Source organism: Hermetia illucens, chromosome 3 (assembly GCF_905115235.1).
Source record: "Hermetia illucens chromosome 3, iHerIll2.2.curated.20191125, whole genome shotgun sequence".
NCBI lineage: Eukaryota > Metazoa > Arthropoda > Insecta > Diptera > Stratiomyidae > Hermetia > Hermetia illucens.
In genome coordinates this window covers 130128129-130144638 of record NC_051851.1, presented here as the reverse complement: position 1 = coordinate 130144638, position 16510 = coordinate 130128129, and the positions used below count along the sequence as shown (strand labels likewise).

Here is a 16510-nt window from a genome sequence, read left to right as displayed (position 1 = left end):
CTTTCTCAACGCTCTTTCCGTGATGTCACTCATAATGGAGAGAAATATCCCTGACACTAATATAACTAAGTCGTCGGCAAACGCGACCACCTTCACCCCGCTCCTGTCTAATATTCGCAAAATTTCGTCCATCACTATTAACTAAAGTACCGGAGATATGGCGTGTCTTTATTCACATCCGGCCAGGTAGCTGCCTTTCAGATCTGACTGGATTCTCCTGGTCCTTAGCATGGATATTATCCAATGCGCAAGATATTCCTTCAATCCAATACTGGTCAAGTTTAATGCTCCGTCTATCTCCGAGAAGACAGCTGGGGTATATTGCTTGTACTGCAATGATTGCTCAACCGTGCCATTTACCTCGTGGAGAGCGGTTTCTGTGGATATACCTTTGATGTAGATAGGCTGGGTTTTATAAAAAGGCGTTCTCTCTATAATCGTCGTGAAGTGGATGTCCAGGACGCGATCTAGCGTTTTCAACACGAAAGAGATGAGATTAACTGGTCGAAAGTTTCATGGCCGCGCTGGCCCGCTTGTGGTATGAAAACCATTCGTGTGAGTCTTCAAGAATATGGTATGTACCCTAAGGAGATACAGCTCCAGTTAATCTCGACAAGCAACGATACAACCCTTTCCTCCTGCTGTAGCATGAACGGCATTATGCCATCTGGATCCGGAGATTTATAGGCGAAGAAGCTGTTTATAACTTAGCCGATTTTATTCTGGGTAATTACCGATATGATAGTCTCGTGCGGCTGGGGTGGCTGCATACTCTCCAAGCAAGGCTTTAACTTATAGTTGTCCGCGCTGACGGGGATGTCCACCTGAACCAACCACTCCAAGAAGCTTCGGACTTTTTAAGACAGGATGGACTCCTATATTGCTTAGACAGACACTGGTGCTTTCAAAGTTCCGACAAAAGTCCAACCAGGACCGCCTCTTGGCAGTCTTAATGGTCCAGTTGTACTTCTTTAGCAGGTGTATGGTTGCTAATATTTGTACCTATAGCAGATGTCGAAAATCTCTCTGGTCAGCTTTCTGATGCTGGACACATCTTCATTCCACCACGCTTTATTTACAGTGCACGAGACTTTCAAGACGGTATCGAATGTCTTTCACAAAACAATTGATCTTTGACTCCAGTTCATCTATCGTGCCAATCTTACCAATTTGCACACCGGAGAGTTTTTTCTTGATAACTGGACCAAACTTTCTTCAGTTGATCCTCCTGAGGTCTCTGAAAGGTTTAGAAACCTCTACGGCGAGATCTAGAAGGATCGCTGGTCAAACACTCCTCAGTTCTCCATCCCAATAACCTGACAATTACTAGAATGATATCAAACACCTCTTTCTAGCCGTCACAGTTCTCTCGACTGAAAAAATGGAAAGTTGGTGTACTCCCCCTATTGCATACCGACACATTTGTATTAATAACAAAATCAAAGAATGACTCACCTCTTTCGTTGATTTCCGAACTCCTCCAAAGTGTGTGTCAGGCATTGGCGACGCAGCCTATTAACAGCTTGGCCTTCGTTGCTACTATGATGGTCGTCAAATGTTGTGGTTTTAACGGGGGAGCTGATCGGTTATAAACCATATAAACGGGGCAAATATACATGCTCTCTGCCCCCGCCTGCTCCAGTTAGACCGCGACTAGTTCGCTGGAACTCAGGTCCGCACACCGAAAAGCATGCGGGCTCTCCCATGCTCTAGATCTGTTCTGATCAGCGTCTCTTGTGCTGTGGTATTTGGAGCCCTTTGATAGACCGGTCGCCCCCTATCCAGAACTCCTGTACTAGTGTGATGTCGATGTCTTCCTCTAAGAGAAAGCCAAAAGGATTAGCCGAAACATACCTCGAGTGCTGCAGATTTATCTGCGTTAAGTTCAGTATGACTTGCTTGCTTGAGGAGTTCGTCAGTCCCCATGGGATCGTCGATTCTGATCACCCCCAAGAGCTTGTTGACTAGGTTCAGGTTGTTGTCCGGTTTTGTGTAACGGAATACTTTCATCTTTGCACTAGCTGGATGCCAGCAGCACGTCCTCGCGATGCACCTGGAATCGCCACCCCTTCTTCTATCGTCGGTTTTTTGTTTTTATTAATCGAGTGCATATCTTGGTCCCACGAGTATTCCGGGAAGAATGTTCACCCTGGCTCGACCGCCAATCAGTGTAAGGGTGTCATTTGAAACTGAAGATGCCCAAGGTATTCACAGATCGCATACTGATGACGTGCTCCCCATTGGCCCCGCAGCCCTCGGCGTATGCTGTTCCACCTTAACGAAGCTTCTGCTTTGGCTCATCCCCTCGTCTGATCCACTTGTCCCCAGCACATAACTAGCAGTGAAGTCCTCGGTGTTTTACGTAGGTACCTGTCGTGGAGACTTAATCCTACGGTCTTCTTCAGACACGGATTGATTTTGTGACCACAATCAGAGCCCCGCTGAGACAAGCGCAACGGTACCAGTCTATACCAAGTGCATGGCTTAGCATTCATACTGGTGGATGCAAGAATTACCTAAATCTCTACCGAACTATGGAGTACGGCACCCGTGTTGATACGCAACACCACGAGGCCCGAAGGTCTCTTCTCGCTTGAGCACAACCACAGCCCCCATGGAACTCCCACTAGGGGGCCAACCGCAACCAACCAGAGGAACGACAGGAATTCTCCTGAAGTATAAGAGTCCAGGGGCTACCTCGGTTCCCATGGTACCACTATACTCCTGGTAAGGTTTCGTGACCGAAGCTACTTCAGCTGAGTCCCCGTGCAGACTCGGGTCTGATCGCCCTAGCTAGGCCTTGGAGCATTCGCCTACTGCATCCCGGCCGGCAAGCCAATGCGATACAGCGTTTCCCGGTGCCTCCACGTGGAGGTTCTCCTCGGCCACTTGAATTTGGTTCAGCCGACAGGGTTGCCGCCCCGTCTTCCTCCCCGCCACCTTAGAGCACCCAACCTAAAGCATAATCAGACCTGCCCGCTTGGTGTAGTATAGATCGTCAGCAAAATCTACCTGCTATAGTCCGTAATTCGCTGAAAAGGGCTTCAACTCCCCCTAGGACTTCCTGAAATGCCGGCGGTGACGCAATCCCCGGCCTTCGTGGAACAGTGGATTCCACTGTATGGCGTATGGATGGGCAGCCCCTTGAACTTAATGTAAATTTATGTCACTCACTGTATGGGTGAGATTTTATAGTTCCCATATTTTTACCAAATTTCGTATGAATCGGTGTAGCCGTTTTAAAGAAAACGGCGTGTGGTACACAGCCAGACAGTTAACTGATTTTTACCTTAAAAATTAAAGAGGGTCCATCTAATTGATTTGTTTTGTTTTAATATTTAGCTAATAAATTGATAAGCGTTAATTTAAATACAACTGAACTTTACATATGGTCATTTGAATTAACAAATCCACAAGCGTGCAGAAGCGCAGTCCTGTTGGCCACAAAACATCAAGTTGCGATATTCCTGCTTTGCCTGATCTTGTGAATTTCCGAAAAGTCCGCAGTATTCATTTTTTGTTTTTTGCAGCGCTAGTATATAATGAAGTCTTTCTATTCAAATTGCTCCAAGTTAAAAACCCAAAACATTCATATGGAGAGTGTCTGCTGATTAGAGCACCGCCGGTGTCTCTTTTATATGGATTTGCAGTCCTACTAAACGCGCAAAGTACCCCGTGGTTTTTATAACTACATTTCCGTTTGTCGATTTTCACGAAGCTGTAGCGCAGCCTCCGGTCTTGTGAGTCTGCCATTGTTTTCATATTCCGGCCGAAACCTATGACAACACCTATAGATCTATCCTTCAAATCCAAACTGGCAATTGGGATGTAATTGACGATATTCGATATACTTATTGGTCTCTCCAAGAAGAAAACCGCAACGTTATGGGCAAAGTTTATCTTGGGTGGCTCTCCCGCCTTAGGGTGGTGTATTACTTTGGTGATGTTCACCAGTTGCCTGGTGGGGGAATGCTTTTCACCTGGACATGCAAAGCAGAGATCTCCAGCTAAAAGCATCATACACGAACTTTTTCTACCGCAGCTGCTGGCTGATACTGCGCGATCTGCGGTGATCAGCACGGCTGAGCAAACTGGATACGGTGACCCTAGCCAAATTATAGCTGCCGCGAAAGGAAACTGCCCAATAGTAGCTTCCGAACCGTTGATTATGCGATTCATCCCGGACTCCACCTGATTTGGTTTAATTCCATCAAACGCGAGCAACACCGTTAGCCAGCAAAGATACATGATTTACGTACAATGCAAATTTTACACAATAAATTAAAACCGTAACAACACAAATTTAATATTAGGTGGCACTGCAGGTCACTTAGTACCAAAATTTAGACATTAACCTTCCTTCCATAAAATCTGCGTTAGTTGACAAGATGTGACACAAACCTTTCGCTCGCTTAGATGAATATTTTCTTGTGTTTTAGAGCAAAATAATTTCGTCAAAACTTCTACACTCTTCTCCGAAGTCCTACGCTCTATTTATACGATCCCGCATGGAGCGTGGGCAGCACAGCGCAGACGAAAGTATTCATACGATCTGGCAGCTAACGTGTCTAGAACTACACGCCCATTCCTTGTTTCTTTACTGTGGAAGAAAACTATTGGATGTGCGCCATTCCGCACATCTCGGGGGGACTTTGTGACAAATGCAACTGCCGTTCTTTCTGCATGATATTGTAATCATTTGTTAATTTATCCAAGCTGCTGATAAGATTTCGCAGCTGAAAACGGAACGAATTTGGTACAAAACTGCTATCATCGCGAAATTTTAGATCAAATAGAAACCTTATATTTGCGAAAATTATCCTTGAATCCTTGAGAGGTACATTTTGATGTAGATTGGCTTTCGACGGAACAGTTTCAAAAAAAACTCATACGCATATCTCTGCTTCTTTGCTTCCAACGGAATGGGTTTTCAATTTCCCTAGGAGATCTTCCAGCACCGGGAAAAATATTCTTTGCAAGAATTTTGACCTGCGCTGTGCATGTGCGAATCCGAGCCTGCTGCTGAATCGTTTGAATACATCAACAAAAGCTATGTCCGGCGTGTGGCTTGTGCTGACCTTCAGGAATCAGATTCTAACCGAATATAACCGCTAAACATGTTTACTAATCGTAACAGACTCATAAGGTGGTTACCAGTACCAGTATACTACTTGGACGTCATCATAGTACGCTAGGTCGCACTTAGCGCGTAGAGTATATTTTATTGCGAAATCATGTCCCCTGGCATCGTTCAGTAGCCATGAAAGCGGGTTTATTGTCCTACAGAACCAAAGAGGACTTAACTTTTCCTCCTGGAAAATGGCAGTCCGAAGGCAGATGGACTTTTTTTGGGTAAGGTAGGTGAATGCACTTAAAAACAGAGTGTTGGACTCCCGAAACGGTACGTCGTCGGACTACCAACTAAACACCTCCCCATCGTCAGAGACCTAGCCTCGAACCGTTTGTCACGTTACTTCGGACTAGCCCTCGAACTCTATCGCCTCGCGGAGACTCCAAATCAGGTAATTCCTTTTACCAATGGAGGGGAGAGGAAGGAGAAAACTGTCAGTTCAAGGAACCCCCTACCATCCGGCTCCTCCTTCGGTCGAGCTCTATCTTCTTTGCAACATGGAGGACTCGAAAGTAATGGGCAACATGGCTCCACCTGTCAATGCTTCTCGGCATCTCCTCGACAATGTTGGCTGGCGAGGGATCCCCCGTGTTTAAATATAGCTGCTGACGTATTCCATCCCACCTTCCTCAAGAAAAAAAGGTGTAATGAGCATCGTTCACAACTCAATTGCAAAACACACAATCCGGAGATCGTCCCTTTTCAATCTTGTGTAGGTAAGACTGAAAACCTAAGAACTAGGTAAGGAAATAGCCAGTTTTACCATGCTCCCGATTCAACCATGCCCCTAAGTTGCCAATGAGCCGTGCAGTCCATCTGCTTCTAGTTTTATTTTGCCAAGAGAGTTGCCACTCATCTAAGGTGCACTGCCTTTCTTTACGAGCAACAACCTCCTTTGAATCTTCTCCCTTGCGCCTATATATGACTTTACGCTCTATAGCAAGATGGACAACGGGGATCACCCCCGCGATCACCAACACGGCCGGTCCAAAGACAGTACGGTACGCAGACGCCACCCGCAAAACTCCCCGTCTTTGTGCGTCCCCGATATGCTTACGATATGCCTTGCCAAGAGCTTCAGCCCATTCCTCTTCGCCATAGAGCAACACAGACTGCATTGAACTCATCAGGAGACTTCGCCTACTTAAAGTCTAAACTCCAGCTGCAGCCTTTTTCGCTGCAGCTTTGATTTGCACAAAAAAGCTCATTTTGAGTCAAGAGTCAGTCCAAGGTACTTTGCATTGGTTTTGACTCCATTATCGACACGCCGAACGATATTGGACACATGGTCGGAATTAGCTTTTCATTCAGGATGACTACTTTGGTTTTTTCCAGTGCAAAGTTGAAACCATGAGTAACCATCTATCCGCTGACCTGTCGCATCAATATGCCAAGTCTACTTTGCGCATGTTCGACAGTGTGTTCAGCAACAAGTGCCGCGATATTATCTGCATAACCGACCAGGCACGATTTCATCATCGTACGGGGTGCGCAAGGAATAGTGTCCGTACAATGTGGTTTATTTGCTCGGCCTTAAGTGAAAAGGATTTCCGCAGGGCCCCACTTTTTCGGGTTACTAGTTTATAACCGAGTGCTCCTCATTCACTTCGTCGAACGAATCCTGCGGAGCCTCCTTTTGGTTGATTTATACTCTGTCAGTATGGTACATGCTTCCTCCCGGTTGTTTAGAGGTTGTGAGTATCAGCCTTAGAACTCCTAACTCGAAACCATCGACGTCGGGGCTCTCCTTAAAACCAAGAGTTGATGAGAAGGTCGGGCACTGGAAACAGACAAAAGGACGAAGGTTCGCTTGGGTCCTGCTCAAGAGCCAGTACCAGAAGAGCGTACATATTCTAACTAAGATTGCGAAGAATAAGGAGGCGAGCACTATCAACGAGCGGGATGAAAGGGACCTCGCTAAATACCAGGATATTGTTGAAGAATATAACAAGAAACGCCTGTGAAGCAGGAGCAAGCAGCAAAAAGCGAAGCCTTCAAACGCAATCGATCTCGAGACAAGGTCAAACAACAACACAAGTGGAGCAGAGTGTACATGGGCTCAGACGCCAAGCAATCGCTGAAAACAGGAAGTGGCAAGTTAGCGGCGGAGGTGTGGACCATTGTCGAGGGCAATTTGTCGGAGATGGTCATCGAGGATCTCCTGGAAGGCAATGCGAACAGGGAGATTCATTCCCTGCTTCGAATCATCCCAGGTGGCCCGTGGATTCTACATGATGGCATGTGAGGACAAACTCTCCAGAGACTTTCTCAGTTCGTGTGTCCTAAGTTCACCTGAAAACTCTCATACCACGAGATCCCCGGAAAATCGGTCGATCGCATATGACCGAAGATCTGCATAGATAAACGCAAGCTCGTAGAATCCCTACGCCTGCAAAACCCCAGGATTCTCATTGACGACTGGGTAGTTATCAAGGAGGAGGAAATCTACGCAGACTGCGAATTTTTTTTTTGCTCCGTATAAACGTCCCAACCCTGGATCGGCTGAGACCGAACCGCCGAAGGAGCAGAGTTCCAGAGTTGGTCTTGATCAATCTGAAGCCAGTGAGAGTGGAGAACGTCAGTTTAGGTATCACACGAATACTTAGCTCCGCCGGAAAAAGTGCAGACTGTGACGGTCAGGACAATTCTTAGGATGAAGTACAAGAGAGTATCTGATGAGAGATTTTACTCAAATGACAGTCGAATACTTTTCGGTCTAGATCTCGCTGCAGAGGTATCCAACCCTTTCAAAAACCACAGGGGAGATCAACTGAAGGAAATTTGATCAAGTTATCAAGAGCAAACTCAGTGCGCAGGCTGGCACGACAGACGAACTGGAGTCAAAGGACAGGATTCTGGAAAAGGCATTCAAAATCGCTTTGAAAGTCTTGTTCTCTGCAAAATACAGCAAAAAAAACGTTGCAACGGTAATGGAATGAAGATCTGTTTAGCCTCAGGAAGCCGACCAGGGAGATCTTCAAGAAGAACTGCCTGAAGAATTACAAGTCTACCAAGAGGCGGTCATGGTTGGACTATTTTCATGAACAGAGAAATCCCCGGCGAATCGACGAGACTCAGTAACATTCTATTTAAGAACACAGGAGCCCAGCCTTTCTTGAAAAGTCCCAAGGCTCCTAGACGAAATCCCTGTAGCTGCGGATTTAGACGCACTTCTCTTTCAGCGAGGAGTACTACGAGTCGGTAGCCTTGCGTTGAGGGTACGCAGTAGCCTCAATCATGCGAGACTATCAAATCAGTAATTACCGAAAATAAGATCGGATCTAAGCAGCTTTCCGCATATAATGTCATGCTACAGAAGCACCCGCTTGTCCAGATTTATCGGAGTTTCATCTCTTTATGATACATACCACACTCTTGGAGATGCGTCGTCGTGGTTTTCATACCGAAAGCGGGCAGGCGCGAGTTAAGGTAGTAGGAAGGAGAAACTCCAAAAAATATAATTATCAATTTATTCGGACAAAGTTTCCACGTTTAGATAGTAATTACAACTCCGCTCTTACGTGCTAAAGTTACAATTTTATATATTCTAAATCTGCTTACACAGGTGGGTCAGGTAAAATGCATATCCGGCATGTGTCGTTGGAATTAGCCCGAATCGTTGGTTCGATGATCTGCACATTTTGCTGAGTGGGTGGTTAGAATGTTTAGCTGGTTCGATGGCATGTGTTGCATTGTCGGAAGGTATTAGATGTTAAGGGGTGATCCCGTAACTCGCGGCCATTAGTCTGCGAAGACTATCGACCAATCAGCCTCACCTCTGTCATGTTGAAGACTTAAAGACGATCGTGGAGAGAACGCATTTATCTAAGTCCCAGCAAGCCTACTTCATAGGAAAATCCGCTGAAGTCGCTCACCATGAGATAAGAGGTTAAGTAGCCACTACAATATAAACAATAAACTCTAGCTGCCTTTCTGGATATAGACGGAGTATTCAACAATGTTAATACAAACGCTATCAAGGAAGCCTTGATCAGTATTGGATTCCAGGGGTATCTTACGCATTGGATTATATCCATGCTAAGAACTAGGATAATCTAGCTGGATCTGATAGGTAATCATTTGACTAGAGTTGTGAATAGAGGTACGCTCTAGTGTGGCCCCATCTGCCCGGTGCGCTGGTTGATAGTGATGGACGCAATTTTACACATATTGGACATAAGCAGGGTGAAGGTGTTGACAACTTGGTGATATTAGTGTCAGAGATGTTCCTACCCATTGTGAGTGACATCATGGAGAGAGCATTAGGAAAGGTGTACCTTTGGGCTGCAAAAGGCGAACTCGGCATAAATCCAACCAAAAGGGAACTGATGCTATTACCACCAGGACCAGAGTATTCGAATTCGACCTCCCGCGGCTAAATGAACAAAGTTTAATCAAAGCTAGTCTATGCTTGTGTCTCAGCTTGTGTATCCGAGTTGTACAGTCTCCCAGTGTATTCCAAGCGGAAGAGCAGTCGATAATTAAACCCTGTCGATGCGTGGGACATGAACTCCTGGCGTAACATAGCCATTCTGACCGATAGCCAAGCGACCATTAAGGCCTTGCACCCAACGGCGACAATCTTTAGGCTGATGGGGCAGTGCCGAAACGCGTTGCATAGTCTGGACTGCACGCTCTTGGTCACCCTCCTCAGTCTGTGCTCCGCTGTAGATTGTTAAGGTTGGAATTTTCACACTGTTTAACAGCCGCGGCCGCAAGATGGCAAAGGCTCACCTCCTGTGTCAAGTCAAGGAGGATTTGGCCCACATTCAACAAAACCTGATCGCGAGAGCTCTTGTGCCAGACGCGTGGAAATGCCTACAACATTACAGCAGTCCGCACGGGGTACTAGCCTAAATGGGACGGTGCCACCAAACTCAGTATACCCTACAGTTGGCAGTGCGGAAGCTGGGGAGAAGGAGAAGAAACCCTCGAGCACTTCCTTTACGACTACCAAACTCCAGTTTGACCCAAGCTAAAGACACTAGGTACAATATTCTTTGAGGACCTTAGAGATATCTCCAGTAGCAGGGTGGGAGAGTCGCTTTCCTTCGTGAATGTTACGGCCTGCCTCTGAAGATCTGAGCTGACTGGATTCTGCCCTCTTGCTCTTACCACAGTTGTCATTTTCTTAGAAATTTGTGGCATCGAAACGGCGAACTTCAGCGCTAGTTGGGCTCCGCGGAGCGGCTACTACTGCCTATCTACCTACCAAACCCCATACTTCACCTGTCAGTATCTTTTAGTATGTTTTCTTCTTGTGAGGAAAGACAGGCGACCCAACAAACTAGTAAATTGCATTGTAATAAATTCTATTCTACGCAAGACTTGGAAAAGGATGGGCTTTGCGATAAGATTTCCAGATTCTACCATGACAAATGGGTACTCAATTATTTCAACATTTCCGTATCCATAACTATAATTCCTAGGTGGAAGTTAACCTTTCGTTCGTTACATAAAAACTTATCTACATACCTTCCAAAAGTTCCAAAATCATTTGGCATGCATATTAAACCGATGCAGTTATAAGTTCACCCTAATTTACGAAGTTTTGACCGCAAACGCTACCAAACTTAATCAGGGAAAAGGACTCCACAACTCCACCGCAACAAACTACATACTTTTCATTTATAATGCCAGCAGTAAAAAGGTAGAAAGGCAGAAACAACTCGAAAAGTTTTTTACCTACGGTACATTATCACTACTTTATACGCAGCTGGCGTTTCCAGGATGACTTCTCATATAATGCCTGCTGTCTACGCTTTGTGTAGTTCAGCAGAACTGCTTGCTGCTTCTGAATTATAACATCATACACAGCGCTACATATGTACATTAGAAGCACAATCATCTTCATATATGTATCTACGTGCATGCAAATGTCACGAGAAAATCAGGAAAAGTTTCTCTAGAATAAACACTTTGGCAAACAACACCATAGGCAAATAGGAGACATTTTACGTCTGAAATCAGGAACATTAAGTTAAATGGAGATGACCGTGTGTAATATTCAAAAATATGGCCCATGCATACATACATGCACAAGGATATTTTGAGACATAAGGAGGTGACAAAACATGTATGTATATTTTATATGCTTGGAAGGAAAATTAAATTATTTCACTTTGTAATCTGATGAAAGCACCCTTTCATGAGCCTACCCCTACTTAGGTTCAGACTTCACAGCCAATAATGAGCTCCAATTTACACCAGAGTAGCTTTCTGACCAAAAGTAACTATCAAAGGCTCTTTACTGAAGTATGGTACTTGCGCTTTGAAATGAGCATTATGTATGGTATGATCTCGCTTTTATCGTTAGAGTTCCTCTTGCAGCATTAGTTCTCATTCCCTCTATCCCGTTTGCTCCTAGTGCTGGCAATCAGAGAAATCACATTAATTGAAAGCATGTGTAGCGTGTTTGTTATCCTTCTGAAGAGCAAACCTGAAACTTTTCGATGGCTACGGAGTACCAACTCCAATGAAACTTTAGTCTTTAACAAAGAGAACAGGACTATTTATCTGATATGTATTGAACCTTCCGTTTGAAAACTTAGACAAGTTGTTAGCTTTTCTAGATTAGTTCAATTGCATACTCTTCCTCTACTTTTGTACTAAATGTTTGTGGATCTTATTTGAACCTTTCTTTCTTTTGCAGCGTTACCATGGGATCATCTAAGTCCTTCATGAAAGCCAACTCAAGACAGGATTTCTCGAAAATTGCATTTCAGCAAGTAAAGAAAATTGACCGCTTGGATTCGTTACGTGGCTCAACTTCTGAGACGTTGACTGAAGAAACATTTGGACCACTTTCAAACGTACGGTAAGTAAAATGGATTTTCGCAAAGGAAAATATTAGCGCATTAATAGTAGATGGGGGTATACATATGTAAGTGTATTACTTGTAAGAATGTCCATCCAAGTCGATGGGAAACGTCAGCAGAGCGGTAAGGGAGAAGACTCTGTGATTATCCAAGACAAAAACTTTTTAGCGGAAGTGAAATTATGTAGCTAACTTAGCCACATAAATGGAAAACTTCGCAGCAAAATATTTGATTATCTAAAATCTATTTCTATGAGATATGCCACGGCGCGCTTTCAAATACTAAATCCCCAATATATCCCCAATTCGATAAAAATGGATAGCAAATGAATGAAAAATAGTATCATATCGTAAATATACGAACAATTTTAAATTATTAAAGAAAGCTTTTTTTTGATATGGGGAATTTCCACCCGGAAAAACCATTCCCACTTAAGAGGTGAAAAAAACACTACACCACGATTTCCATCCATATAACATCTGGTAAATTTCCATCACTTCCGGATGAAAACAAAAGTCAAATAATTTCGGCCTACAATACACTCAATTGGGACTTTAAGGTCTCCAGTTCTTTGAAGCTCCTGCAGTCTATGCTGAGTTACTATCCCAATTCATCCGTAAATCGTGGGAATTTGAAATCTTTTCCAGTGAGTGGGTAAAGGGGCTGATTGTCAAGAATCCGGAAAAGAGCACCAGTCTTAAGTGCGATAATCAAAGGGGTGTTTGTTTCGTTGTGATCGTTGCAAATATAGCTAAAATTATATAGCTACGCATTAGAGTGCACTTTGAAAGCTTGATCAACAGAAAGCAAGCAGTTTTCGCTCGGAATCCTCCTGCACTGACTACTTGAATACTCTGCAGATCATTTTGGAATAGAGTGCGTAGGTCAGATCTACGCTGTACTTGCTCATTGTCGATTTAAAGATGGTTTTCTATATCGCCAGCAAGGAGTGTATATAGGGAATGCTCTACGCAGGGTGAAGGTGAAATTCATTTGTACTCAAAGTGCTGGACCCCTGTCTCAGACAGACGACCAAAACACCCTCAACTACCCTGCCATCCTTCCTACATATCTTCCTCTTTTTCCACTAAAGAATTTCTTTAGTAATCCACCACCGTGATTCGCGTATCCTTGCTCTGCAGCATAGCCTCCGCATGAAGAATGCATTGCTGAAGAATTTTCAAAATTTATACACAGAATAATATTTGATGTTGAAATCGCCCTTTCTTTGACGCTTTGTTGAAAATAAAACCTTATCAAAATCGGCTTACTGCCAATCTGTCGGTGTGTCTATTTGTCTGCCACATGCATTTTTATCAGAAACGGTTACTTATCTTACTTACTATTTACTTATCTACTCGAAATTGGGTAAACTATGAACTCCCTTACATGCGGTAAATTACAATGTTGCACGTTGAACTTAAGTGGGGGCGTATATAAACGAGGGGTGAACATTTTTTTTCACCGAATATAACCATGTTGGGTATTAAATGAAAGGTCTCAAATAAAAGCATTGGCTGCAAGGCGTGGTGAGGGGGTTGGAAAAAGGTCAATTCCTGAAATTTTAAATAAATCTTGGTGGTCCCTACACATGACATTTGAGGCTTCGAAGTACCCCCTTCCATTATACTTGATCCTTCCATTATCAACAAAGTTTTAATAGGTCCAACTTGCCTCTTTCGCATCAAATTACTACTACGTAAGAGATAAAATCCCAGTAACAAACCGACATACACTAGGAGCTATATATAAATGGAACCATTATGTTCCTAAATATTTTTGCATGAAAAATCAACAAAACCGTTCATACCTGAAGTGCCGAGCTGGCGGCGTCCGACTTGTTTGAGACTTGATCCAACCTCTCCTGGTTTTTTTCCAAACCATCAGTCTCGATTAGTACTTTCCAAACCCGATGCCAATTGCGAAACAGGATAGTGAGAGGGTCATAAAGTTGTTACTTAAATTAAGGGGCCATTGCCAGAAACTATCCACTAGAATAATCTGAAAAAAGTCATGATGATGCCTGCCATAACATCAACGCCCTGAAATATCCTCCATATCGATATCTGGTAAAATAAAATTAATAATACTACAATAACAAATTTTTTAAATTTACTGCGAACGCCCCTTCTGTTTATCCTAGAGCCGTAAAATCCATCAATTAAGGCTTTAATATGGAGCAGCCTACTAGAAAGTTGCAATGAACTTAATTGAAATAGGGGGAACGGACGAACATCCTAGTTGGCTGAGAACAATCTAGAGGGAAGAGCTATCCCAGAAACCTAAAAAGTTGGCGAAATTAACCGTGAAGGTCCGCCCGCAAAGACTAAAGCTCGGTCGGCACGTTCTTGCACGCCTCTGTGCTAGCCAGGCTCGGGAATGTGGGGGCCTTGAGCGCTTTGATCTCTCACGTGTCATTAATGCAAAATTAACGTGTCTATACCGATACATAGGTCCGCAACGGATTTCAAAATAGACAACAAACGAAGGAATTCGCGATGACCTAACGAAAACAAAACCGATGAACAGAAGAGGCGTTCATCCTAGAACTGTAAAATCCATTAATTAAGGCTTTAATATGGAGCAGCCTACTAGAAAGTTGTAATGAACTTAATTGAAATAGGAGGATCAGACGATCAGCCTAGTTGGCTGAAAACAACCTAGAGGGAAGAACTATCCCAGAAACCTAAAAAGTTGGCGAAATTGACCGTGAAGGTCCGCCCGCAAAGGCTAAAGCTCGGTCGATACGTTCTGGCACGCCTCTGTGCTAGCCAGGCTCGGGAATGTGGGGGGCCTTGAGCGCTTTGATCTCTCACGTGTCATTAATGCAAAATTAACGTGTCTATACCGATACATAGGTCCGCAACGGGTTTCAAAATAGACAACAAACGAAGGAATTCGCGATGACCTAACGAAAACAAAACCAGACCGCGAACTAAAACTGAAAAACAAAAAAACCGCTCGACCGCGCGTGTGGAGCCGTAAGTCTGCGAACCCAAGTGCCGCGATCGTGTGGGAAGATCCACGACGGATTACAATCACGATCATGGTTTCTTCTGCCTCAGGTCGTGATTGAGGCGCAGCCCCTGAGGTTTCCTCCCTTCCTTGACATCCTCAGGCCATTATTTCAGAGGATGTCTCTAATAAGGTTTTGCGGGGTCAAGGAGGAAGAAAGAGGGAGGAAATCCTCAAATCGAAAAATCACAATTCATGATATATTCATCCACTCCAAAAATAAACATATAAAAATAAAAGAAAATTGAAAAGTAATAATATGTAAACGAAAAGAAAAATTAAATCAAAGAAAAGAAATGAGATCCAATCAAAAAAATCAACACTTCCACGTTGATTCGCTTCGAGCTCGGCGTGGTGTGTATTAATGGTTGTACTGATTCTGTTTGTGGATTAAAAATATTAGACCATTCAAATACGAATTTTATACTTACATAATCTACTACTTCATTTTCTTCGAGATACCAAAACTCGACCGAATTCCTTTCAAAAGCACTTTGAGAGTTCCTGGTTGCTTCTAGGGCTAGTTTTCGATGCGTCGCGTTGCGTACGGTTTGCAATGAACCACGCTTCTTGCATTACCAAACTCTTAAGTAAAATCTCTTAAATAACTTGCTGTTCCGCGGAACGGCCACAGATGAAAATCACTTTAGCCCTATTCTTGCTCCAGCCTTAGCCTTAACACCTTCTGTGCCAGCTTCTTGGATGCACACTGTAATTTTCTCAAGATCGCGCTGCGAAAACGACACTTTTGGGTTGCATTGTGATATAACCGGAATAATTCTAACACCAGAATGTCCACCGATAACCGGAATATCAACGGTATTCACCCCAACTTTACATGAATCAGAAATGAATTTACAAGCACGGACAATATCCAAAGCTGAAACACGGAAGAAACGACGGGGATAGTACTCTCCTTTGGATTGTAGAACTTCTGGGGCAATTGGTACACACGAGTTCACAGGATAGGTAATAATCGTAATTAAAGCTTTTGGACAGTTGTCCACAATGGCAATGGTATCGCGAACGATACCAGCATTGGTGTTGAATAAATCATCGCAGGTCCTTCCAGGTATACGTGGCACGTCCGCTAGGATAACAACTCAGTCGGCGCCTTTAGAACAATCAGCAACTTGCGTTGCTCCAACGTATCCTTTGCACTCCTGGCTGTGTCGATGTGGGGAATATCGGCTTCAAGAGTGAGGACAGAGGCTGCCTGATACCACCACCGTCTTCACGGCTATTTCAGGTGCCAATGCCAACCTTTCTCCTCGTCTCACCGGCCGTTGCACAGCTGTTCAACCAAGAACCGGTCCCCATGCCGCTACGCTCGCCTTGAACTCTGTTGAACTCCGAGAGTTGATGTTGCAGCAACATGCGTGTGTGCCTACGGATGCGGCAAATCATTCCCCTCTATCAAGATTAATTCGCCCGAATGCATTCAATAATGTGCAATCTGCGGCAAATATTAGGGTAATTGCACATTATGAAATGCATTATTGAAGTAAATTAATTCAGAAAGAGGCGAATGAGATTCCGCTCCCGT

The 16510-nt window shown here is 44.0% G+C and overlaps 1 protein-coding gene across 2 annotated transcripts in view; it reads left to right on the top strand.

Moving 5' to 3' along the window:
* Nucleotides 1-16510, top strand: part of LOC119651134 (nitric oxide synthase) — a 359499-nt gene that overhangs the window by 283007 nt on the left and 59982 nt on the right. For both annotated transcript variants that reach the window (XM_038054529.1, XM_038054528.1), the window contains exon 14: nucleotides 11784-11948. In XM_038054529.1, the coding sequence (XP_037910457.1) occupies nucleotides 11784-11948 (165 nt within the window). The remainder of the gene's footprint in view (nucleotides 1-11783; nucleotides 11949-16510) is intronic.